This window comes from Paramisgurnus dabryanus, chromosome 4 (genome assembly GCF_030506205.2).
Source record: "Paramisgurnus dabryanus chromosome 4, PD_genome_1.1, whole genome shotgun sequence".
Taxonomy (NCBI): Eukaryota; Metazoa; Chordata; class Actinopteri; order Cypriniformes; family Cobitidae; genus Paramisgurnus; species Paramisgurnus dabryanus.
Window position 1 is genome coordinate 12,259,524 of NC_133340.1, and position 27,749 is coordinate 12,287,272.

Below are 27,749 nucleotides of genomic sequence, written 5' to 3' on the forward strand. Positions count from 1 at the left end.
GAATACTCGATTCTGATTGGGCAGTTGCCAAAAGTTAAAGTAATGACATTATGCTGTCAAACATCTGACCGTTGTGCATCACCAGCCAACACTGTGCCGGTAATCTCTCGTATCACTCTACTCTCTCTATTACATAATCAAATAAGCTTGCCTCAAATCAATATTTCATATCCACTCATTTATTTATTTGGAAAATGGCCATGTAATAAGTAGTATAATGTACAGTTAGCTGGTCATTATTGTAAAATAAACCCCTTTAGGATGATACAAAGCATATTTCAGAATAACCTGTCTGGGTTTCCTTTCCAGTAATGACCATCAGACTGTACAGTACATTATCCCCTATGTGACCCTAGCACGGGTATACCTGTAGCAAAAGCCAAAATGCATTGTTTACTATGGGTCAAAATTATTGAATTTTTGAGATCATGTTCCCTGAAGATATTTTAGAACATTTCCTTCCTTAAATATATAAAAACATTTATTTGTGTGAGTGGATGCAGTGCTAAGGATTTCATTTGGACTACTTTAAATGTGATTTTCTCAATAATATGATTTTTTTTGCACCCTCAGATTCCAAATTTTCAGTTAGTTATGGTTGTATCTAGGCCAAATATAATCCTATTCTGACCAAAAATACATCATTTATTCAGCTTTCAGATGATGTATCTCAATTTCATAAGAATTGACCTTTATTACTGATTTTGGGGTCCGGGGTCATATATTAAATAATGTGGTGTTTGAGGCATCTTAAATAGTGTTATTTAAATTGTGCATCAAGTATTTCTTGATTTCATACAGTAAAAGTCTGAAAAAACAGAGTTTTTAGTTGGTCTCAGTTAAAAATGTGTGCACCAGATGCTCAACTGAGGCTGAAGAAAATTATGGGTTTTGGAAGTCATCATACCTTAAATTCAATGAGAAAAACATGAAACTTTGTTTACAAAACTCATGGATCATTCAAGGGCATAGAAAGACTTAAAAATCTCTTATTTAGCCCTTTTGCTCTTATCGTGACCCTTTATCTGCTGATCATAAATTTACTGGGCAGCTTTACTGATCTGAAAGTTTGTTTAGAAAGTCTGACATATTTGACTACAATGAATACATTACTGCCTGTCTGTCTTGCAAAGTCACTTGGTGCTCAGGTTTGTCTGCTTTTTGATCTTCATGCCAAATCTGATTCTCTTTTCCGTATTCTCAGTCTGACACAGCTTTATTTAATATCCGATCATTTTGCAGTCCAGATCTAATGACAAACGGGTTTCCAGTCTCAGTTGTTGCAACATCTCAGTCTTCAGTGTTGATGTAGTTTTTTACCTTCCACATTTTCTCATAAACCTTAACATTGAAATTTTATTTCTGTTTTGAAGTTTTGTTAGTACTCATAAAATAGTGATACATAGGAAAATAAACAATTGAATATTGTTTCGTATAGAAAGCTATGATATTGAATAGACCGCAAAGCAGAATTCTCATGTAGTCGTCTACTGTACTTTTTACATTTTCCTCAAGAGAATAATATCTAAAACTATTAAAAGTCATCTGTCATCAGATTTGTCAAGACCAACTTATATTGTGTTATCCTTATTAATTGCATTGGTCTTCATTTGCTTTTTGTGCCTGTTTTATGTCTCACAAGAAACATGAGACACGGTCAATCAATATAACATATAGTTACGGCATAAGAACTCAAGTCTCTTGAGATAAAATGTAAAAAAAAATTCCTCTGAAAGAAATAACATTTACAGTAACTCCTGTTGCTATGGAGATGGCTTCTGTAAATTATTTTAATAAATCGTATGAGAGAGGTGTGTGAATGCTGGTTCATTGGCATACAGCTGTAAGATGACTTTCACCAAACCAGTACATATCCTTAACTCATATATTTTTGGCTACTTCAACATACTTTTTGAGGACACTGAAAACTACCTTACTGGAGCCTTGGAGTTTTGCTCCATTTGTTTGCTGCTCTTGAAGGCAGATTAACACTTTCTCTGACTTTCTGTTTTCAATCAATATTTTTAGACCTATTTACATTAGTGTTAGGTGCACCTTTCAAAACTGAGCAGAATCTGCTTAAATGACTTTAATCTCTTTGCTTCTAACTTTGGGATAGTTTTGTAATTGTTAAATAAAGGGATGGTTTCCCAGACAGGGTTCAGATTAGGCCAGGACTAGGCCTTGGTTATATTATGACAAACATACATTACGAAAACATTACTGCTGTGCATCTTGAGATAAAACAATGACACTGATATATTTTAAGATGTCAGTGCAAGCTGATTTTTAACTAGGAAACTCAAAGATGCATTTTAGTCTGAGACTTGACTTAAGCCCTTTCCTGGAAACCACCCCCAAGTGTTATACTGTTGTTTCTGCAGAGTATCATTGTCGCAATCTCACATAAACAGACAAATGATTGCAGTGAGCAAAATTATAAGTCTTATATGGACAAACCTAACAATTGGGTTAATTTCCACTCACACGCTGGGTTGTTTTAACCCATTGTTGGGTAACAACAACCCAGCATATGATTATTTATAACCCGTGGCGTAGCGGGGACTTCTTTTCCGAGGAGAGACGATTGCGAAGCTTGTCAAAACATGTATGTCGCCTGTCATGTGTGTGGCTCATCATATATGTGTTCACTGCATCATGTGAACCTATCAACACGCATCATGTCAAAATACGAGCCTGCTGCACGGTTTTATTTAAGTATCAGCTTTATCTCAAGTCTTGTTAGAAAAACAACAAATAGAAACAATTGAGACAATATTGTTTAAATGCATGTAACATTAAAGACAATTGTATAATCTGAATTTGAGTTAATATTGAAATCTTCAATTATATTAACTTTTGATCACAAATCTAAGCTAAGTTTGTGACATTGCTGAGATCTCATCTGATTTCTGAGACGTAGGAGGCAAAAGTTTCCATTTGCTCTCTTTTAATCTGATGTCTATGAGAAATAATTGAAATTTTATAAAATATTTTTTTCTTATGGGCACATTTTTATTAAACTTCTTACAATAATAAACAGCACATGTAGAAAATAATAAATAAATTGAATGTAGGATTTGGAACTATGAATGTAGAACTTTCCCCCAAGTTCTTTCCTAATGACAATGAAGCACTTCTTCTTTCCTCCTGTAGGAGTCACTGTGCTCTGTTTTTAAGCTTCTCCCATTATGTTCAATCATTGGGCATTTGGCTTCAAAAAGCACACACTCATGCTCTTTCCACTCAACACTTTCTCCTAATCGTTTGTCGATTGACTTGATTGCGTGTCCCACCGACCTTACAATCTGCCCTGATCAACATGATCAAGAAGTACTTATGGAAACAATGTTTCCTGTTGTAGTGGATCAATTGAAGAGTGCTTTATGAGGTCACAGTCTTGCGCCTGCTGATAACATGCTGATTGAGTTGATCATTTTGTGATACCCATCTTATGGGGCGTACACACCAAACGCAAACATGCATCTACATCACGTTCAGTATTATTTGCTGGATTTTTTGCTCGAGTTGAGTTTTTTCAAATTGCGCGGAAGACGTGTTTGAGGCAAATAGCGGCATGTTTTCGCCCAATTCGCATCATTCGCAATACCCCATGCGAATGATGCGTCTATTTACATCATTGCATTGACTTTTTATGTAATCTACTCACGCAAATCGTTGAATTCGTGTTCGGTGTGTAAGCCCCATTTGTGTAACTTTAAAACATTAAATTCCTAGAAAGGGTGAGAATATTTTTATAACTGGGGGAATGAAAAATCGCAATTGATATCTACAAAATCTCTCAAAATATTCCATCTAGATGGCAGTGAAAGTTAACAAAGAGCAAACTTTTAACTTTTACCTTGATATTTAAGTTTCATGGTTGAGTTTCGTAGATCTTACCAACAAGATTTGTCAAGATACTAAAGTTTGCGATTCTCATTTTTCATCAAAATCTATATAAGATATGCCATCCACATCAATATCATCATAGTCCTATACTACAATTTCCCCATTAGTGCCTGTGTTATTACAAATGACATTCCCTTATTCATTTTTATGCATTTGATTTAGTAAAATGTTAAAAGAAACATAATATAAGATATAATGAAAAAAAAACTATGTTTGGTACATTATGGTTTACAATAAGAAGACCTTTTAGATATTTAGTTTGATTTGGAATATTTAAAAATGAACATACTTAAAAACCATGCACAACAAACATTCACTTACTCGTTGAAGACGAGGTCAGGGGCAAAGTAGAGCATTTGGGCGTTGGTGTGTTTGTAAGATCTCCAGCTGAGAGAAAAGGAGGAGAGACACATCCAGGAATACTGGATCAGCGTGATTTGGTCCTCAATGGGTAGACTGCGGAAACCTGGGAAAAATCAAAGGGAAGTGAATACAGAGCAGAGAGAGGTTTGGGACATTAAGGGCCATGACTTGCCCTGAAGCACAGCTAATGACTTTAGGCTCTTGAGAAACAAAATTAAAGGTACTATTATGTTTGTGTTATATAAAACAGCCTGACAGTTTCGTGTGAGAAAGACACATATGAAGAAATATGTGTGGATCGTGGCAAGGTCATGTTTTCAATTAAAATGAAATTTAAAGCTTGTACGCACTTTATATTTCTTGGATAAAAGCACCTTTAAAAATTTCTAAATTTAAATGTAATGTTTGAAAAAAGTAGTTATAGCTTATTTTTTCTGTTTGGTTATTTGTTATCCTCTAACACAGCGCAAGGTTGCAGTGTAGTCGACAGAAATCATTTTGCATGAATCATTGAAGGTTTCCACTCATTGTCCTGTTGTCAAAGAGGGTTAGCAATAAATAGAAGAGTTTGGAATATTGCCAACGCTCACAATAATAAGAGCTTTAAAGTCACCCACGTGCTATACTATAAGCCAAATGAGGACACGCTATAAAGGCATTGGTAAGACAGAGACTATTTTTGGCCAAGCTTGTCTGCAATAAGCAATTTTGTATTGACTATAATCTGTCACTACATTAAATGTATATTCTATTTATGCAGCACCTTCATCATTTCAGGCAATATCTGAGCAGCTTCCCATGTGTTTTCTTTTCACATAAATAATCATTTCCATACCACCTTATAAGAAACCGACACACATGCTGAAACTAGTAAAATTTGTTTGCTTTTATGGCAACTTTAAATGCACATCACACTAAAATGTTAAAACATGTCTTCTTTTTACTCAATTAGAAAAACAAAAGTTTTAATCACAGAATATAGTGGCCATATAACACACAATGATCATCTGCTAGCCTCTGTATTATGCAATGGCCTATTCCTAACATGGAAAGTCTTTGAAAGTTGGTTAGCCAATCTGCCCTAGTGTTAATTCAACTTTCTATTTATATATCTGGATATAGCAAGCGGACACCCCAGTATCGAATAATTGCAATGCAGCAAATGATCGTCTCACGGCATGAAACCTTTAAAACTTCCTTACAAATGACAAAGACAGAATTCTCCAAAATCTCACTTAAAGCGATACTCCAGCCAAAATCAAAATGACCCCATGATTTACTCGCCCTTAAGCAATCTGAAATACAAATGTCCATCATCTTTCAGATGTGGGGTTATTTTAGTAAATGTCCTTGCTTTTCCAAGCTTATAATAGTAAAAAACAGGGATCAGGGAACAACTTCTTCGGACTTTGAAGTCCAAAAAGTGCTTTCATCCTTCTCAAACATAATCCACACTGCTCCAAGGGGTTAATAAAGGTCTTTTTCGAGTAATCCATGCCATTTTGTAAGACAAATATTCATATTTTGTACTTTATAGACCATAACAACCACTAGCTACCGGTAACGACGCCATCTTGGTGTCACTGTACAACATACCCATGGCAACGGACGCTCACTATGCTGAAACTCTTGTGAATCCAAGATGACACAGTTACCAGAAACTAGTTATTACAGTTTATTAAGTTTGAAATCTGGATATTTTTTGCATCAATCACCTGCAGAAGACCTTTATTAACCTCTTGGAGCCGTGTGGATTACTTCTGTGAAGGATTTTTTAAAAGTCAGAAGTTGTTCTCTGATTTGAGTTTTTTACCATTATAAAGTAGAGATGCACCGAATGTTTGGCAATAAAAATTATTCTGCCGAAAATAGCAAAAAAACTAAATGCTGGTGTTTGGCAGAACAAGTGAAAGGGCTGAATAAATTTTACAGAACAATGAGGTCTTTGATAATGCGATCAAATGTAAGCAGCGCAGAGTGAGAGATGCGCAAATGCAGTAAACATGTTGGTAAAAGCATTTTAAAGTCTCAGAGAAAGACGCTAAACATACAACACTCCCAGTTTCATTTACCATTTAAAATCAAGATGTAATAAAAACTTCCTAAAACCAGTAAAGTCAATAAGCTTTTTGTTAGACCGCTTTGTCCTCTGTCATCTCCTATCAATCTTGCCGCCGTCTCTCTCTCTCTCTCTCTCTCTCTCTCTCTCTCTCTCTCTCTCTCTCTCTCTCTCTCTCTCATTGTTGCAAGTTTCTTAAGGCATATAAATTAATAAGTTATTTGCATTTTGCATGGGAATAGAAGATTGGATTATTATCCGTTTAGCCAAAGACTCGTCTATGTGGTTAAATGTAAATGGAACAGTTTTAACAAGTCTATCTATAGCCATCTGATCAGAAAAGTGACCAGGTGTAAGGCCCTGTAATGACTGCTGGAATGTAAAAAAAAATTGTTAAATAATGTGAAATAAATATAATAAAAATGACATTCTGAAAATGTAACTTGTGCAATGATGAGAAAATTGGTAAAATAATTACGAAAATAAAAAAATTGTTTGGTTATTTGGCCTTCAGCTGAGTTTTTCATCTTATTCGGCTTCAGCCAAGAATTTTCTTCAAATGTGCTCATTTGAAAGATGACGGACATGTGAACCTTGGATTGCATGGGGGTGAGTACATCATGGGGTAATTTAGATTTTTGGCTGGAGCATCCCTTTAAATACTGATGCACAGGGTGATTTAGTGGCCTATCCTGTATAACTATTGTCTATAGTCACATATACAACTAAAACCTCAAAGACTCAACTAATCGATTTCGATAGCAATAGGCATTTTGTTTTTTATACGTAAGTTAACGTTCATGTGAAGCTGGTGCACAATTCCAGGAACATCCCGAGACTATTCTTAAATGGTAACACCTACACTAACACCTTGGGCCCTATCTTGCACCCAGCGCAATTGACTTTGTCAGTGACGCATGTATCATTCGTATTTTGCACCGGCGCACAGCGGGTTTTTCCCTCCACAGACGCACGTCGGCAAACTAGGGAATGAGCTTGCGCTCCCTGGGCGGTTCAGCGCAAAAAGGTAGGCGTGTTCCGGCACAAACCATCCCTGATGCTATTTTGCAGTTTAAAAAAACAATTGTGCCACTGACCAGAAAAAAACTAGTCTAAAGTCAGTGGCGCGTTGCGTGTGTTCATTATGCTATTTTAAGGGCGCATGCTTGACCATAGCGTGCACAACGCGCACACACGCAAATCACAAATTGTTACAATAAAAAATATTAACACATGAGATAAGGGGAATCATAGTGGTGAGCATTGTGTTGATAGTTTTTATTTATTTTGTGTGGCTGCGTTAAAAAATTATCATGCAAATAACGATTAAAATATTTTCATAAGTTTGTTGTGTGGCTGTATTACGTTTATTTTATGTAAATAATAATTACAATGTTTTCATAAGAAACCTTAATGTATGTGAACTTGATTTGTAAGTGTACTTTGGGGTTGGACTGCTTGCGTTTCTTGGGTGCCGATTTCAAAGCCCCCAAACCCTTTAACAATTTCAGCGGTGAGGGTGGATGCAGCGATGTTCTCTGCTGGCGTCAGGTCCTGTGTAGAGGCAGATCCACCTCCAGTTACACGGCGTGCCCGATTTATGCTGGCAAGCTTGGGATTCCCCCGTCTCCTGACATCATTGTAGCGCTTGGCTATTTCCTCCCACGCCTGTTTAACCGACGCTGATTTGGGCGGATTTCTCCCATCCCCATACAAACCAACTTCTCTGTCTTTGACTGCTCTTACAAGAACGTCTGTCTCCTCGACTGTGAACCGCTCCTGGCATGCGCCTGGTAAATCCGTCATCATAATAGCAACCCGCTATGGAACTTGCGCCCTTGCGTTTAAAGGGAATGTTGGATGACGTTTTGATTGGTTCATTTGAGGTTACGCCCAAACCACACCTATGTATAATGAACCTACTTCAGACCAACCCCTTATTGATTTGCGCCTGGCGCAAGAGTTATTTCTCCTGCCAGGAAAATAGCAACAGCGCCCAAGATCCGCCCACAAAGTCACTTGCGCTTCGCACTTGCGTTTCAGATCGTTAAAATAGGGCCCAAAGTCTAATAACTTTTTGGAAAGTTCTTCCAAAAAGTGCATACATACACAAAAGCACACAAATTCCAGTGGTGGCTGGTGACTGCTCTTCCGAGGGGTGCAAATACAAAATGTGTGTTCGGAGTGTCATGTGTGTTGCTCGTGTTTTCAAAATATGTGTCTGTTGCGTCATGGGAACCATGTGCATCAAGTGTTTCGTCAAAATAAGGGCCTGCTGCAGACGCAAAACCGTTTATAATAAAAAAAAACGCACAAAAAACGTTCACAAAATACACGCAAGACACTCCCTTAACACTAAAATGATTATGCGAGTATCTGGCAAATGCACATAGGTTCACTTGACGCGTCGAACACATATTTTGAAATTACATGACGGGCTATATATATGCTGTGACAAACTTCGCATCATGCGCCCTCGAAAAAAGAAGTCACCGGCCACCACTGACAAATACACAATATAAGAAACACATCCGAAGAAATACCTGGAAGTACTTTGGCCCATTTGACCACTCTGATCATCTGTTTGCCAGCGAGCTGGTTGAGGCTGGTGAGCAGGTGGTCGGTGGTGTCAGGCTGTGTGTTGTCATAGCCTGCAAACACCACTTCAGGTTCAATGAGCTCCAGGATGCTACAGACGGAAGGTGACAAAAACGGTGCAACCATGGGGACGTGGGGGACAAGAGCTGTGGTGGAGCTCAAGTCTTTCTCGGAGGTCAGGAAAGGAGGTCCGTCTTTTGAGTTCTGTAGGGAAGAATCCTCGCTAACGCTTTTCATCTTGCCCAACTTCTTTGACTTCCGTGCTAAAAGGAAGACATGGGATAAAATGATATAATATGTATTTATTTAATACATTATAAAAGCAGTTCACTTTAACTGCCCGCTCTATTTTTAACTACAACTTATTTGATAATAAATCTTATATGATTTATAAGAGGGATTAAACATTTTCGAACAAGATAATAATGAAAAGACCCCTAGTGTAGTCTTAAAGCAATATTATTAGAATTTTGTCTTATCTAAAATGAGCTGAAGATGATAGCAGTAATTCTTGATGTAGAGATTGATGGTATAGCACAGTGTCCCTCTCAATATAGTCATGACCCTTCTGTAATCCAGGAGGATGCTGTTAATTAGCTCTATGCGTTTATGTTTGATGTTAAGTGCAAAATTCCTGTGCCAACAGATTTCATAGCACATCAGTATGTGTGACTGAAGGTGGCATATGTGTTAGTCCCCATACACGCTTGCATTTATGCCCTTCCTGACTTCACAAGAATATAGGAGAGTTTCAGTATATGGGCAACATACATATTCATGTAAAAAAAAAGGTTTTGGGATGCCTTTCATGATAAAAAAAATGGACCAATAAACATATATATAAATTAAAATTCATAATAATTTGTCACACTGCCATACCATTTAAACCACTGACTCAGTGATTTAAAGGACAAGTTCGGTATTTTAGACTTAAAGCCCTGTTTTCAGATTGTTTATGGTGAAATAGAATGGTTTTGACTGAAATTTCGACATTTGCGGCTGCCCTGAGAATTTTCGCGTGTTTGTGTTTCAGCTCAGGGCCTGGTTGCATAAAGCACCTTAAGTGTAATTTTACCTTAAGTTCACCCTTATGTTTCCCTTAAACTTAAGGGTGTTGCAGAAAAACCCTTAAGTTTTTTCTGTTGCGTCTCCATGGCAACAATAGTATTTTATAACGACAAACCGGGGTCGCTGTCTTGAAACACTTAACGATTACCCTTACCTAAGAAAACCGTTTAAGGGATTATATGCAAAACCCTTTAATTATTATCTTACAGTAGTTAAGGGGAATTTACCCCTTAAGTGTCATACTTAAGGGAAAAACTTAAGGTGCTTTATGCAACCGGGCCCTGACCTCTACAATGGGTTTAATGGTGCACTGGAACAATCCTTCCTAAAATGCATTAAACTTTCGTTTACAAAGACGTGAAACTCACCGAGTGGTCAGGGGTGTTCACTGGTATGCTCACACAAAAATTGCTCCAAAAGACGCATCCCAACAGGTTTTATCGTAGTTTTTACCAACTCCATTGACTTGTATTAGATGTGCTGTGAGGTACGGTATTACTGGGAAAGTTCCGCGCTGGGAACTTTGTTTCTATTCTTGCAATTGGCAAAGGCGGATTAGCGCCACCACCTGGGCTGGAGTGTCTATTATTCAAGCTCTAAGCGGAAGAATGTACGGGTGTGAGGCGTTTGGAAAAATAGGTCCACAAGTTAACAATGAATGCTAAAACAGCTGTTGGAAAGCATCTTTTGCAGCGATTTTTGTGTGAGCATACCAGTGAACACCCCTGACCACTCGGTGAGTTTCACGTCTTTGTAAACGAAAGTTTAATGCATTTTAGGAAGGATTGTTCCAGTGCACCATTAAACCCATTGTAGAGGTCTGAGCTGAAACACAAACACGCGAAAATTCTCAGGGCAGCCGCAAATGTCGAAATTTCAGTCAAAACCATTTTATTTCACCATAAACAATCTGAAAACAGGGCTTTAAGTCTAAAATACCGAACTTGTCCTTTAAAAAAAAGTAAAACAGTAGCAAATAAATGGTGATCAATCACAGATTACTTTATACATTAACAGACATTCTCATTTTTCCAGTCTAGTATACCATAATAAATGAAAGCATATGTACAGTTGAAACTTCACCCCCACCCACAACGATCAAACCAAATCTTTGCCCTTGGGCAGAAGTGAATCATCACCTACACTACAGAATTTGAATTTAACAATCAAACCAGACAGAGACAGGTCTTTGAAGTACCCAGATATATCACCTCTGGCTTGATGAACATGATTTAGTGCCATTTTTGCTTTGTTTTTCTGGTTTTAGGGAGTTTCTGAGCTTTCTCCATTTCCAAATAAGGATTCACTAGTTAAAGAGCACCTATCGTCCGATTCACGATTTTACATATACTTTGGTGTGTAGGTGCGTATTAGTACATTAAGTACATTAAGTACGTTAAAAGGTTCATACCCCAAAGTAAACGATGAAGCGAGTTATCGTCTCCAACGTAAATCTCTTTTCTTGGACTACAACAAACACGGATTTACGGCAACAGTTTACTTCCTGGGCCGGTTGACCTAGACAAGACCGACATTATCATAATTCTTCCCACTTTGGACTCAGCCTGTAAGTTAACTCCTGTTAGCATTGCATTGTGAGCGAATCTTTTAAAACATGGTAATGGGCGTCACGTTTCTGGCTGATGTAAGTCACAACGTACAGATTAGCTGGCCAATCAGGGACACAGCGCTTTTTAGAGCAACAAAAATTTACGATATGTGGAAAATAACGTGCTTTTTGAACAATAAATGATGAAACACATTGTATTGTACAAAATATATGAAATAATGTTGTTTTTAGCAATGAAATAGGTGCTCTTTATTGTTTGCCTAATTTGTTTTGTTTAAGAGTTCATATAGCTGTAATGAAGTACACAGGGACTATTTGGTGGACTGTAACTGTAACAGATTTTTCAAGTGATGTTTGTTGTTATTGTTATATTAATCGATGATGTGGTGGCCCTTGGGTTGCAATTACTGAGTTCATCAGTATTGCATGTGGCCTCTTCATGAACTCCAAACTCTTAGAAGTAAGAACCTGGCCTACAAGATCTGGAATTGCAACTTGCAAATTTTGTTTTGCAAATTGTGTCAGCACAGGCCTTGTTCTTGTTGTGTTTTCACCATTACCTTGTTTGCATGAGTCCTTCTGTCAAATGGCCGATAAAACAGCTCAGACAGTGCATGCAAATAAACACCACTTTTTAGTGGCCGCAGTTCATTTTTAGCAAATTTTCACTCCCCCCCGGTTATCCCTCTGTTTTATCTTATGGTTGTCTTTCTTAAATTTTAAAGTTAATTATCAAAGTTCAAGTATAATTTTGCTATTTCAAATCTTTTGAATGAAATAGCAGTAAATAAGGAGTAACTCATTGTTAATTATATAAATTACCTCCAAGATTCATCCCGGCTTGTAGACACTTCCGCACTCTGCAAGCTGGGCAGTTTTTCCGGCGAATCTTGTCAATGATACAGTCATTCCTTCCTGCACATAGGTAGTTATGCTGACCTGCAAGGAATAAGATTTCTGTCAAAATCTGCACACTGTTCTGAACATATTTTCGCAATTCCTTGTGGCTTATGTTATTAAATAAAAAAACACTTATGTACAACAAAACTGTAATAAATGTAATCAAAACTCAGCTCATGTTTGTAGTGGGGCACCACTGACTTTCATAGTAGGACAAAATAATGCTATGGAAGTAAATAGTGCCCCAGACCTGTTTGGTTACTAAAATGTATTCATTTGTGTTCAGCGGAACAAAAAATGTATACAGGTTTGGAACAACTTAAGTGTACGTAAATTATGATTTTTTTGTAAATTATCTCTAAAAATAACAGTTTATGCAAACACACTCTAAGTATTACATTATGGGGTGGTTTCCCAGACAGGGATTATCTTAAACCAGGACTTGGTCTTAGTTTAATTAGAAAATATAACTAGTTTTAACAAACATGCCTTTACGAAAAACATTACTTCAGTGCATTTTGAGGCAAAACAAAGGGCACTGATGTATTTTAAGATATGTCAGTGCCAGTTATTTTCAGTTTGGACAGCTCTTACATTTATTTTAGTCTAGGACTAGTCTAATCCCTGTCCGGGAAACCGCTCCTATGATTTCAATGCATGCAGTAGTCATCTCTTTGTTAATGCACGACTCAAAGTAGACATCTGTCTTACACTTTACACCCCTCTGTTTTTATCATAGGACAAATGAGCCATGCCAAACAATATTATTGAGTGTGTCATGGATTGGCTGATGCCCTTGCTCGGGACACGATGGCAGAGATTGTAACAGTCTGAGAATCCCTCGTGCACCGCCCTCATTGGCCGATGCTGCGGCTCGTGGAACGAGCTTTCGTTTTCAGAGCACCATTCCGCTCCACTGACTCGCCACACACCCACGCGCTCCACAGGCCAGAGCGAGACGCCGCAGGGCCGCATCCAGGCACCGTGACCGTGTGCATCTCTAACTCCGTCTCTGATGCCTTTTTCGCTCATCCTCTTCCTTTGCCTCCAATCCGCCCCCTCCGTCGTACTTCACTTCACTCGTGCATCATGGGAAGGGCTCTTTAAACCGCACAAAGCTAGAGATGAACCATTCTTGAGGTAAAATCTACATGCGTCGTCTTTATCAACCAAATTTAAATCTGTCACCCCACTTCACTCATGCATCATGAGAATGGCTTTCCTAAACAATGTAAAGCTGGACGTAAACCCTACTTGAGGGTTCCTTACCGTCACGTAGCTGCAGACAGACACAAGTGAATTCGGTTGAGAGGGAAAATGCACAGTGAATCTGTCTAGAAGCTGCCAAAACAGCGCTAGATCTGCAGACGGAGCAAGAACAGCTGCAACGTTGCCACTATTTCTGGCTAAATCACATGACCCCTTACATAAGCCAATTTTTCTTGCTCTAAAAAACAGTAAACTGCGACACAGGAAACAATGCACCCTCCTCCACCTTACCGCCCGAACGCAGACACAAATCGGACCTGAAATCTGTTAGGCTACCTTTCGGGCCCCTATGACACAGCTGCCCCACAACCCCTGTTAATCATTGTCTCAACAGAAGTGCATACACGTGGGCTGCACCGTATCGAGCGTATGTTTGTGTGTGTATCGGTGAGCCTGTGTGTGCATGAAGGTGTTTTATGGACAAAAGTACTGTAGCAGAGAGACTGTGCATTAGTGATGAAAGCGGAAAGCTAAGTTTTTACACACTGAAGTTTGTGGATCTATATCTGCACAGTGTTTATGTGCATTGGCTTACAGAATCTTTACAAGTGCCTATTACTGTGTATCATACTCACAGTATGTTACCTCACAGTTGAGCCAATGTTTAGCCAAAGTGTAATTTAGTACTATATTTTTTTGTTTTCCCGTAATCCTTCTTCTTGGTCAACCACTTTTAAAAGTCAGCCTAAAAGGGTGTATATTTTCTATGTTAAAATATTTAAAAGATTAATGGTATGAAAACATGCATAAACAAATAGAAAGTTTTTTCGTTTGAGCATGCTGACCAGCTCAACAAAGGAACAATAGCTCAACCAATAGTATTTGGTGTGACTAAGACCACATCCACACGAAGCCAGTGCTTCCCCTATCCGATCATTTTTCCCTCCATAAAAACGTGTGAACGCATGTCAGAAACAATGCCTGTGATGCGCAAGTTCATGTTCAGATTAGAAAATACATGCACGTGCCTGATTTCTCCAGAGAGAAGTAGCAGGCAATTAGCAAATGTTCACATTTTTTTGCATATTTTCCGTAATCTTTGTGAGAAAGGGGCTCAGATATATAACGATTGGCTGTACACGCGAAAATGCAAGGGTGTCGGTTTCAAATGTATCCACTCTGGGACCCAGTTTCAATAAAACAGATTCAAGCTCCTGAAACGCTGGATCCATGTGGATGAAATGCTGATTCGATAAAAAAAATATGTACATATACAGCTAAAAGTTTGTCTGTTTCTTGAAAAGTTTGTTGATATTTACATGTCTACCAGGCTTGTGCATAATTCAGAATTTCAGAATTGGCCTCCATTCAATTCATCAATTGGAATTTGAATTGAATTGACTCGAAGTGGAATTAAAGTCATGGCAATTCAAAGAAATTCCACAGTCACACAACAGAAAAAATCTCACATACATCCAGTTTTACGAAAATTCTTTGGCAACCATTTGCATTCTGGGAAATGAAGTCATGTTACATTCTGTTCCACAAAATTACAATTACAAAAAAATCTAACTTAATTATTTGTTATGTGACTAGAGTTTTTAACATTAATTGCTGGGGGTAAACATTTCCTGTTAATGTATTCTGTACAAGTAGTTCAAACGAATATAATTTATAGAATATGTAATGCAATTATATCTGATATATACTAAAATCTTCATTTTTAACACTTCACTTACTGTATAAATATGAATTTCTTTGAATTTCTATTGAAATGCAATTCTGCTTCCTTTAATTCAAATTTAAATTGTAATTCTAGATCCTGTTTTTGACATCAATTCAAATTCAAATTCAAGACTCGAATTGGAATTTAGGTGTCATTCTCAATTCAATTCTGAATTGTGCACAAGCCTGATGTCCACACTACATTCTTTTCTCTTAAAGAGCACCTATTGCATTGCTAAAAACAATTTAGTGTTTCGTATAATACGATGTGTTCGCGTGGCTTATGGTTCAAAAAACACATTATTTTCCACATACCGTAAATTTTTGATGCTCCAGATATTTTTTTTTTTTTGATGCTCTGATTTGTTTCAAACTCACCGATCTAAAAAAACTTTGTGTCCCTGATTGTCCAGCTAATCTGTACGTTGTGTTTGGCCTGAATACCTCTGACGTCAGCCGGAAATGTGACGCTCCTTAACATGTTTGAAAGATTCGCTCACAATGCAATGCTAACAGGAGTTAATATCGTCTTTACTTTGTTATCAATACGAGCCAAACCTGATCCAGAAAATGCAGATGACCAAGCTGATCGATTAACTTTGCCAGCGTGGCTTGAGCAGAACGTAACAAATTGGTAAGGTAAGGATATTTAAACATTAAAACCATCGTAGAAACAACAAACAAAAAGCGCTACTCTGAACTGCGCAAAACTTGTGTTTACATAATGGTTTAGTCAGTAGTAAATTATTTAAATATAAAAACATTGACTACTTACAGGCAGTATATCAGAAGCGGGCGGAATCATGATAATGACCAACATGTCCACGTCAACAAGTCAACAAAGATTTACCATGAAAACGATAACTTGCGTCGGCGTTTACTTTGAGATTTGTACCTTTTGCATATTGTTAACATGTACTAACACACACTCACACACCAAAGGAAATGTAAAATCGTGAATCGGATAAACGTTGCTCTTCAATACGAGTTTAACCATACACGCTTAGTACCCACAAAATTGTTCACTAAAGCATGATAACAAGTGCGTGTACAGTATATGAATTGTTACCATGGGGGTTCCTTCAAGCCGGTGTCTGGTTTTAGCTAACTACGTCATTCCGAGACAGAGAGATGCACAGAAAATGTTGCCTGTCAGTTTTGAAATGAAACAGATATTTTAAGAGGAATATCTCTGTGGGACGCTGCTGTACAGTATACAGTTTTAAACAGATTACAGTATAATCTGTTTTCCAACGTTCATGTCACATCTGGCCCCAGTTTTGACACATGAGCCTCTCCTTAAAGGCATAGTTCACCCAAAAATGACAATTACAATGTCTGGTTCATGTCTGATTCATAAACAAGTTATTCATACTTTCAATGATTTTGTTGATTACATCATAAAAATGGATTTCCTGATCCGGTTCTCCAGTTGATTGTACTGATTTAATAAGTAGCATCCCACTGGAGGTGAAGATTATCAATAAATAATGGCTTAAAAATGTGCCAGTTCCTTATACTAAATAATCTTATGAGCTCAGAAGATTTGGAAGTTGACAATAAAAATAGAGAAAGAAAGAAAGAAAGAAAGAAAGAAAGAAAGAAAGAAAGAAAGAAAGAAAGAAAGAAAGAAAGAAAGAAAGAAAGAAAGAGGAATGCGGTAAGGGCAAGTGATGACAGATTTTTTGCCTAAACTATTTAGGCCAAGCCTTCAGATCTGTTTTTATGGAAAAATAGTCTCGTATTTTTAACCTACATTTAGACAGAGAGGGATATGCCTCCCCTTTTTACATCAGCCACTAGCAACATGTTATATAAGCAGCAACGGAGAAAAACACAGGCCAAAGACACATGAATCAGCATTCATCTATTTCTTTAACCACATCCGTCAAATTCATTCCAGAAACGTGACACTGAATTATAACACTTTGTTGTTAACACTGTGGCATGCTGTCATTGCACCTTTAACATCTTTAAATGTACAGGAAAACTATTTGAGTATCGGTCACAAAGTCAGTCACCAACTGATTTATTTCTTATAAATGTGTGTCTTGTAATAATAAATACTGCTTTCCATTACTTTTGTTTCCTGTGATACTCTGAAATGGTCTTCAGAGGAGTGGCATTATTACCTCATGTGGTGAACGGAAGAGTCGCATACTGTAAGAGTTAAATCACAAACCAAAACGCAGCTGTAATCATTTATGAAATACGAATTTTTCCAGTTTCCTATCATCAGTTGTTATTTCCACACATACACTTCCTGTACTTTGCCGTCCTCTGCTTTCCTGTTAGAAATTGTTTCTCATCCAAGTGTTGAAAAGCTACTGCTTTATCTGTGTACCATGTACAACAGTGCTGTAGTTTCCAGTGGAATAAAACAGAAAGATGTTTTTTTTTTTTTTTTTTGCTCATGTAAATCAACATAATCTTTGTCTTTGAGGCTTCCAGGTGCCCTGAGGAAATTGCACTGATAAAACGGCAAGAGAAAGTCAAAGATACAGAATTGGATAGTTCAGAAGTAGTTGCTGTGGTTACAAAGATAAAATGATACAGTATGAAGGATCTCTCACCAAGTCACCAAAATAAAAAAGCCTTTCATGGCATATCAATAATAAACGGCCGCATCCCGAAATATATTGATGTTGGAAACACAGATGACACAAGGTGATAGCCAACATGTAATTTGCTTAAACACAAAGGGTGTCTCCTCTCAGCACACTTGCATTTTGCATTGAAGCCAAAGAACAAAGGAATCACCCTGAAGGCGGAAGAGATGGCAGATAGTGAAAGCAGCAGCAGTGCCAGAGGCAAACACACAGCAGGGTTATTTGAGGTGAGGCTCAGGTACATGTATGACCTGTTTTGACTGTCTAGCTGATTGTCTCTTGAACGCACCAGTGTGCCAATAAGCCAAAGTTTGACATATCATAAAGTGTGTTTAGCATGTAATTGATGTCATTAAAAACAAATAAATTACAGTTTTATCGTTCCCATGCATATCACAGAAGCTTTTCAATTCTTATTTGCTATTTCTTTTTCGAATATAACACAGCACATTTACTGGCACATACAGTAAACATAACAGATGTTTTAAAACAGGCTTTGTTAAAACAAGGGATATATTTGGAACTTGCGTAATACGGCACAGTACAGGTATATACTTTGGACCGTGTACAGATACATAAAAATTTTATGTGAAATATTTTTCCAAGATCAAAGTTTAAACCAAAGTAGTAGGCTGATTGAGTCATTTCAACTTATAAATTGCTGTAACTTTGAAAAAAAGTACAGTTTTTTACAGTGTACCTGCATAACGTTTTGCTATAAGTTATTTTTAACGAGAGTTGCATCAAATCAGCCATTTTTTGCCTAACTTGCATGTTTTTGGCCTGTGGGAGGAAACCCACACTGACACGGGAGAACACAGAAAGGCCACCTGACATAGCCCAGGCTCGAACTGGGAACCTTCTTGCTCTGAGGCAACAGGGTTACCCACTGAGCCACTGTTGATGTTGATAATTACTTAACACTGTGTGTAATTTACACTTAAACATCTGTGTGATTACTGTGCGTGACTTTTTTCCTTAGATACTTTAAAAGCTCTTTGGCAGACTTAATGGACTGAAAGCCAAAATTAATGCGTCTCCTCATGTTTAAGGAATAAAAGGTATTTGTATTTACCAACCTTAAGGGCCAGATATACTAAACGGGAAAAATTAGCGTTATATCACAACAAAAAAGTGCCGATGGGAGTGGTAATATCTGCCGGTTATTTACAAAAAAAGCAGCGCAAATTAGATCTTGAGTTTAGCACCACGGACATCACAGCGGAAAATTCGGGTTGTGAAATCCTAGCTAACAAAACCATAATACACTGAAAAGAAGTTTTGAAATGTCTGGTATTGTGTTACTTCTTCTAGGGACTCCTCTTTTATTTACTTTAGCAAATAAAAGATAACATGGCTTGGCAAATAATATTTTTGAATAATATGTTCTTCTGGCATTCCAAATAAACTGTTACGTGTTAAAAAAATAATTGCAGCCATTTCAAGTGCAAAATAATTTAAGACATGCTTTTTTCTGCGTTAAATAATGGCGCAAATGCCAGTCATAACCAAGTGTGCCGCACAAGCCCTGAAAAGTGAAGCCAAAACGTCTCGATCGCCCCCCAGAGACCCAGCCTACCCCATGTTATTCATGGGAATTGAGACCAACTAAACAATTTAATTACACTTCAATTATCTTTTTTTCCAAGCTGGTTTCTGTCATTTACTGTAGTTTTAATCACGCTGATGTAAATTCAAGTGTTTGTTTTTAAAATAAGTTTGTTTTTAGTTAGTTATTTAATTCAATAAAAACGGTTGTGTCACGTCATGATTGACAGCCGTAAAATGCGCATTCTGCGAGAGCGAGGGCGGGACCTTGATTTCGCGGCTTTGCTTTTTGCTCACTACTGCGCAGGACTGGTCCAGAAATCGCTACTGCGCAGACTCAAGACCCAAGATGTCAGCGCCGTATCAGGATACTGGCGGCTTTACTTTCACCAATGCAAGAGACCGAACGGGCGTCGTCAATATTTTTTTACAGTCTATGGTCATAACACACACGCAAATATTAGAACATAGTGTTGCGTGAATCATTTAAATAATCTCCTCCCAAAGATTTTGCGTCTAAAAATGGAAACTCCTAGAAATGCATATGCAATAAGGTCAGTCGCAAAAATAACTAACTTAGACCACACCTTTTCAGCTCTTATTCTCTACTGCGCATCTTTAGTAAAACCAACATGATGGTTTGCGATGGCGCATGCTGTTAGTAAATCTGGCCCTAAATGTATAACAATGTATTGGCTGAGGATTTCCAGTTCCTATGCTTGCATAAGCCTGCTTAATGGGAATAAATGTGTTAATTTATGTATTTTATGCTTTAATATGAAAGTAGAAAGATAATTATGTTTACTTTCCTGTTCTGTTGGTATTTCAGAGTTCATGTTATGTTCGTGGTTTCAAGAGGTTATTGAAGAGTAGAGCGTTTGGGTTGAGGGCAGGTTCATTGTTGTCTTGAATGTTTCTTTAATTAGAAGGCATTTTAATGGAAATAATAAAAAAAATCAGCATTTTTTTTAAGAAATAAGTTTTGTATAACTGTCTATTAGGGGTGTAACGGTACGTGTATTCGTACCAGACCATTTTTGTACAGGGTTTTCGGCACGGTGCACATGTGCACTGAATGGCCGAATGCAATCTTTTTTGTGCGAAACATAGGACGATTTTCGGGTTTCCAGACAAGCAAAGATTAGGAGAAAGGTGCAAAAGATAAAAGATGGCTATGCAACTCACTCATCTCAATATGTGTAATAAATATATCATCATATTGCTAGCTATGCAGTTACACATAGAGCAGAAATATTATTTTTATACAGAGATGGTACATAACCAATTCAATACTTAAAAAAATCCAAAATAAATCAAAACAGATTTTTTTTTTTGCAAAAATGTAAGCTAATAGTTCATCAATGTATTCAGGAATTGATAGTTTAGTGCAAGGTTTTAGTAGAAAAAGTTTAAGAGAAGGTTAAGAAAAGATTTACCTACTGTTATAAAATAATGTGAAAAAAAGTTATTTAGGGAACTTTGCAGCAGTATTTTATTTATTATTCTTTTTTATTTATATATATTTTATTTATTATATTTTAATAAAAAGTGTTTAAAAAAAGTGTAAACAAATTATAGTAATAAACAACCTGCAGTTTTTTCCCCTTACTGTACGGAAAATGAACCGAACCGTGGCTTCAAAACCAAGGAACGCACCGAACCGTGATTTTTGCATTTCATTACACCCCTACTGTCTATGATTAAAAGTATTATGTTTTAGTTTGTGCATAACACTACATTTATATAAAATGTATAAAACTATTTGGAACAACTTCATTTTTGGAGTACCCAACTTAAAAAATATTGTTATGGCAAAAATTATTAATTGCTAATTGAAAAAAGAGGAAAAGTTGATCTGTCTAACTCGATATAGACTGTTCTTAATCTTAATTTTATTAGAAATTGTCATGAATGCAAAATATTGATGCAAACAAATTTTTTATTTTATTTTTATACATTGTTGATGTTTGAAAAAATGCAGAACACTAAATATACAAAGATGCATACTGTTTATTTCAGCAAATACACAAAAAAATGTGTGTTATTCTATGTATTTTTACGAACATTCCGAACATAGCCAAGGTTCTGTAGCCATGCTACTGTAGATCACTGTCATTTCCTGTAGTATCACGATTACCAAGACCCCGAAATGTTTTAACAGCTCTGCTGTAACAAGGTTCAATGGTTTCATTATGGTATTGCAAGTTCAATAAAACCCTTAAACGATGAGCTGTGCAAAACTGACACAGAGTGTCATTAAACATGATGACATGCCAAGCCACTGATGACTTTTGAATAAGCTGCCTGAAAAAGAAATCTCTGCACAGCCAAGCCGAGCTGCACACTGCCTTTCTGTGGTTTGGGAATGGACAAGTGATCAGGAAATGTGTTAATGATGGGGAAACTGTATACTGTATGGCATGTAACAGCCAATTACCACCATGCGCAAACATTTCACATACTTCACTGAGCTCCAGCTGGTTTGCCAAGAAACTTAATCTCATACTTTCAAAACCTCAAAGCCCCCCAAGCTCCACTAATATCTACGATTCTCTCTTTCAAAATCTATCTATCTATCTATCTATCTATCTATCTATCTATCTATCTATCTATCTATCTATCTATCTATCTATCTATCTATCTATCTATCTATCTATCTATCTATCTATCTATCTATCTATCTATCTATCTATCTATCTGAATGTGAGGAACAGAATTGAAAAATTAAAATATGAAGCAACATATCTGTTTTAGGACATTATGCTGACATTATGTTACTGGTTCCTGATTAAAGACCACAGCAGGTTTAAATGACTGTTTTCATATTTTATAATGACTTCAAAAAGCAGAAACATCTCTGGCGTTGTGTGTGAATTCCTTTCATTTTGCATATGACCCTGTCTATGGGGTCACAAACCCTACAGCTAAATCAACAGTGTGTAACTAGTCTGTCCCCAGTGCCAAATGTTATAACAGATTCTCAAAATAAAATAAAAAATATTTTAGTGCTCAGACCAAACAGCTGTAGAGCTTGGTAGTATTAGCGTAACAAATGTTTATGCCGTTATTATTCAACCAACCCAGAAACTACTGAAAGGAACTGCTTATTATTAGCTTGCCCTTAGACAAAATATGTTTGTGATTTTAAAAATATTACCAACACAAATGCAATTTCTGCATATTTCACAGGGTGGTTAAATAATATAAATTCGTACAATCTCATTTGTACTTTAAGTACAATTTTCTTTCATTCCAGTGACGTTTGGGTTTGTGGCAGGGTTATGGCCGATTCACACGGTACGCGGCAACCGCGAGTGTTTAGTTCTTTTTCAATAGGAGACTTGCGGAAAGCGGCAAAACGGGGGCGGTTACAGAGGTGAAGCGGAGTTGATCCACACGCCTTGCTCGTGCACCCAAAATCCTATTCCTTCTCCGGACATGGTACTTCATGACAGGCGCCTTTGAAGATAAACATATTTGCACTAAATGCTGCACAAAACGCTTCCAATACAAGAGAAAAGCTGAAGCCGCGCGGCGATTTTGCCGCTTACCGCGTACCATGTGAAACGGCCATTATGGTACAATAATTCATACGAATTAGCCTCCTTGTAAAATACATACAAATTCCTATTAGATCAGGTTGATATCACCGCAGGTTTTTACTTGCTTGTAGATGTTAGATTTAATGTTAGTTACTGACAGCATCAGTCACCATTCACTTTCATTAAACAGATAAAAAACAATACCAACAGTATCTTTCAAAGAGGACAGAAAGTTATACAGGTCTGAAATGACATATGAGTAAATGTTGTAATTTATGTTTCAGTGCAATATCTCTTAACCTATAATTATCTTTTTGTTATACTTTCATGCATTGATGCCCATGGAGAAACAGACTACAGTAATCTTTTTTGGAGACTTTTCCAGACTCCAAAAACGAGGTCGAGATATTGTTTTGCCACTTCCCCTTGTGCATTTTTCAATACTGTATCTGTCTGCCTCTGTCTCACGGTCTCTTTTTCTCTCTCGTTCAATTCCTCCTTGTTACTTCATACTCTCTTCATACTCTCTCTCTCTCTCTCTCTCTCTCCTGTGTCTCCTGCTCTGTGTCTGTTGTTTTATCCTGTTTTCAATTCTTACCGCTCACCCTCCTTTTTCCACTATAGCCCACTCGCTCATGAGAGTCTTTCTCCTTCTCTCGCTCTCTCTCTCTCTCTTTTTCCCTCAGATGGTAACTAGGCTGAGGTCAGATAAGGTAACTAAGCGCACACGCTTACACAGCACTACTTCTGCTGTGGTGTGGGGAGAGCAGGCTGCAATTTCGAATGCCCTTGAGGTGTGACATTGTTCAGGGTACTAAGGGACGATCACGATTCACGACACAAGATAATATTTGATTTAAACACATACATTTATTTCAAACATTTATTACGGCCGTGATCTTAGATGTTAACACACATGCTCAGGTAGAAGCAAGTGCTGATCCTAAATGCATTTTCAATGAACATAATGCATTAACATAATTCAATATAGTTTTTCAGCATTTATTAATCTTTGCTAATGTTGGTAAATGTCAATACAATTGTTCATGTTAGTGCAAAAACTCATGTTAACAGTTACAACTTTCGATTTAAAAAAAATATATTAGTAAATTAGTAGATTAACATAAACTAAGATTAATAAAAGCTGTAAAGGTGTTGTTCAATATAAATCCATGTTAGCTAATGCATTAACTAATGTCAAAAATATCCAATTCTTACTGTGTTTTTGGATCTTTGATTGTGTTTACAGCGCGCAAAATATCATGTGTTCATGTTTCACGTGTAAAAAAAACGCTGTTTTTTACACACAATTTACTAATCTGTATACCGCAATTTTCACTGTCCTAAAAACGGGCCGATGTCTTCCTTGTTCTATGAAGTCTTTCCTTTAGAAATACGTAATGAGTTCTGATTGTGTAGCTTGTTTAGTGTGTTGTGATTCAGCAGCAGCTTAGCTTAGCAGAGCTGTTTGAGCCAAAGCTGGCGACTGTAGTTCACTGTAGGCTTTGAAAGGGAAATTCTGTTAAAGAAAATATATCGCCTGGCAGTGAACTTTGAACTTTATCATTTTGCAGGTATTATTTATGCTCTAACAGCGAAATTACACACTAACTAAAGTTTAAAAAATGGGATGAGGAAGAATGTGACTTTAACAAATACAATACCACCTCATTGTAAAGTGTAACCAGTAAAACATTCAAGAGTTCTCAATTCTCCTTTCCCCAATATACAGTAAGCAAATGCCCCATGCTGGGTTGTTGTTACCCAACCATATGTTATAATAACCCAGCAGTAGAATGGGTTAAGCACAACCCAATATTTTAGAGTGAAGGCAGCAGGTCAAAAAGAAACCAGAATCCACTGTGACAACTTCAGAAAAAAAAGGGAAAGAGGGAGAAACATATTTTATTTAATACTGACAAGTATTAATTAATAATAATAGTAAAATATTAATAAAATAAATCATTTATTTTACCCTTTATGTGTGTGTGTGCTTTTTGATGCTTACTGGAGTATTTTAATATTAACTTAGCAATATTATATTAACCGAACTCTATTTCGAGTTGGCTACTTATAAGGTCATAGTAGTGAGGTGAAATGTGGTAACTAGTTCCACATATTTTTTTCTAAAAGCAAATGTTCATTTCTACTGAAGCAAAAAGAAGTTGACAGGTTTTCAGCTATGCCTCAAAATAAATATAGGTGCTTTAAAATAGATTATTAAAAAAAAAATCAAATTTTTCCCATCTCTCACTTGTGTCTGGCTGTTATTCCTGCTCTGTTGAGGTGTGGACTTAATCGGCAATTTTCACTTTTCTGAGGAGGCTGTGATAGTTGCTTTGGTGTTGCTAATACAAATCCCCCACCAAATGTTTCACTTACCCAAATACATCAATTATATTACACTGCGTACATCTGAAGTCTTTTTAACAAAACTTTAGAAGTGTAAACTTTCGTGCTTGGGACGACTTTATATATGTACAGTAAATAGATATATACAATAAACATTGGTTTATTTGCATATTTATTTGCAAATATTTAACGAATGCAGACCTTTTGCGAGGAAAAAACACATTCAAATGTCAAGAACATGCTATTTGGTTTATTCATTTGTAAATATCATGTCAAATATATGTTATTAAAAGACATTTATATTTAATTTTTGTGTAATATTAAACTGTCCCTGTCAAAATGATTTGCAGCATTCGGTTTACCGTGTGTGATTAGTTTCAGGCGGTTGTTATTTTGGAATAACACACCTTACAATGTCACGACTGGCCAATCAGAATCAAGTATTCTAGAGTGCCATGTAATTAAAACTATTAAATTACTTAATAAAATATCTTGTTTACCATATAAATCAAAAGGTCTCGCCTTTCAACATCGTTAAAATCCCTATAAATTGTTCTCTCTCTCCAAACCTGAATACAAAGGGATGACTATCCTAATTTAAGTTTCATTAACCCTGCAGCAACACCTGCATGAGACTGCTATGGTACTCTCTGGCACTGAATTTTGTTGAACCAACACAGGTGCTGTTGTGGTGGTTGACCAGCATACATTGTGTTTTGGATACTTGACCAGCAACCAACCATAAATGCTGGATAAAAGCAATCTTTTCAGAAAGGGAATATCCAGTTACATACAGATATTCTTCAGCAGAACATACAGTAAAATAAAGATGAGAACCTTACCTTCTACTGCTCTTTTGAAGAAAACTTTGCAGCTTCCACATGTAACAACCCCATAGTGACATCCCGAGGCCTCGTCTCCACACACCAAACAAACTTTTGCTGTTGAAGATGTGTGTCTCAAAGATGCGCTGCAATGAAAACAAACAGAATTTCCCATGACACATCAGGTACAGCTGACGGTGTACACTAATGACATAACAGAAACTTCATGTTTTGTGTTTTACTATGGGAGCTCGAGGCCAGCTGTAGAATGTACAGCATATGAAAAACAACGTAAATATATTCTCAAAATAAATGAACACTTCTTAAACCAATGAATTGTATGTATTTTTTGTGCTTTTAATTCTATGAAGGCTGTTTGAGAAATCACACAAAATAACACCATGTCTATAAATAACACCTTCAGGTCTGAACTAAGTTTGTTCTTCAGCTGTTCTGTTGGACCGTTTCTGCTTAACAATTTTAGCTCTCCAGAAATCACGTTATTCCCACATTGTTACCGGGCACCCAAAGGGCACAGCATATGTCACTGACTCATAACGTATGCCTCACCATTTTGCTCCAGTTCATGAGAATGGACTGTGTTTCAAGGCCATGGACAACTCACTACAGCACAACTACAACTGACACTATTCTCATTTTCCAAAGCAGTCCATTTATTCCTAATCTACCGGTGACTTTGAAACAGCGTGTGGAAATAAAAACCAAATGGCATCAATTGGCAGAAAATGTTGGATGCAAAAAAGAGAGATTTTTATATCCTGTGCCATTCAAATTGAAATTGAAACATTGAAAATCAAGCTAACATTCTTTAAATAGACTGGCTGACTTGGCAGAAATCTGATTAAATCACCCAGTGAAACCTGACATACCCTGAGTGGGCAGAGCTTTTTGCAACAATGTCCTGTGGAATGGGTGAAAGTCACCCTGTCAAAAATAATACAATCTACTGGGGTGCATTTCCCAAAAGCATTGTTAGCCAACTATGGTCGCAAGTTCCTTTGTTTCCACATAGTTTAAAGATTCAAGTGTTTCCCGAAACCATCGTTCCGGCGGATATTCGCAAACTGCATTGCAAACTTGTGTGGTTGAAACTACAGCTGTTGAGCTGTGGTTAGAAGCATAGTTCCTTGTTATTATGACATGTAGACTGGCATTGATCGTGCTTTTGAACAAAATAAGCAAAAAACATGTAGTACATTCTATATCCATCGTTCTAAATATATACAAAGTCCATTTTAACGTCTTTTAATTTGTAAACAGAATTTATGTGCTGTTTTTGAAAACTGTGAATGCTTGCTTTAAGACCCTGGAGAATCCCTGGGAGGAGTGATGTAAGAGGAAACTTGCACATGTATTAAATATTTTGAAATAATCGAATAAAAAATAATATATTTTGAAATAAAACAACAAAGAACTAAATCACGGTAACAAAATCAGTCTTCCAATGCA

The 27,749-nt window shown here is 36.9% G+C and overlaps 1 protein-coding gene across 2 annotated transcripts in view; it reads right to left on the reverse strand.

Moving 5' to 3' along the window:
• The window catches only part of nr3c2 (nuclear receptor subfamily 3, group C, member 2), a 97,018-nt gene that overhangs the window by 12,695 nt on the left and 56,574 nt on the right, over positions 1 to 27,749 (reverse strand). For both annotated transcript variants that reach the window (XM_065265163.2, XM_065265164.2), the window contains exons 3-6: positions 26,298 to 26,425; positions 12,393 to 12,509; positions 8,878 to 9,195; positions 4,234 to 4,378 (exon numbers count right to left, since the gene is read on the reverse strand). In XM_065265163.2, coding sequence (XP_065121235.1) covers positions 4,234 to 4,378; positions 8,878 to 9,195; positions 12,393 to 12,509; positions 26,298 to 26,425 — 708 coding nt within the window. The remainder of the gene's footprint in view (positions 1 to 4,233; positions 4,379 to 8,877; positions 9,196 to 12,392; positions 12,510 to 26,297; positions 26,426 to 27,749) is intronic.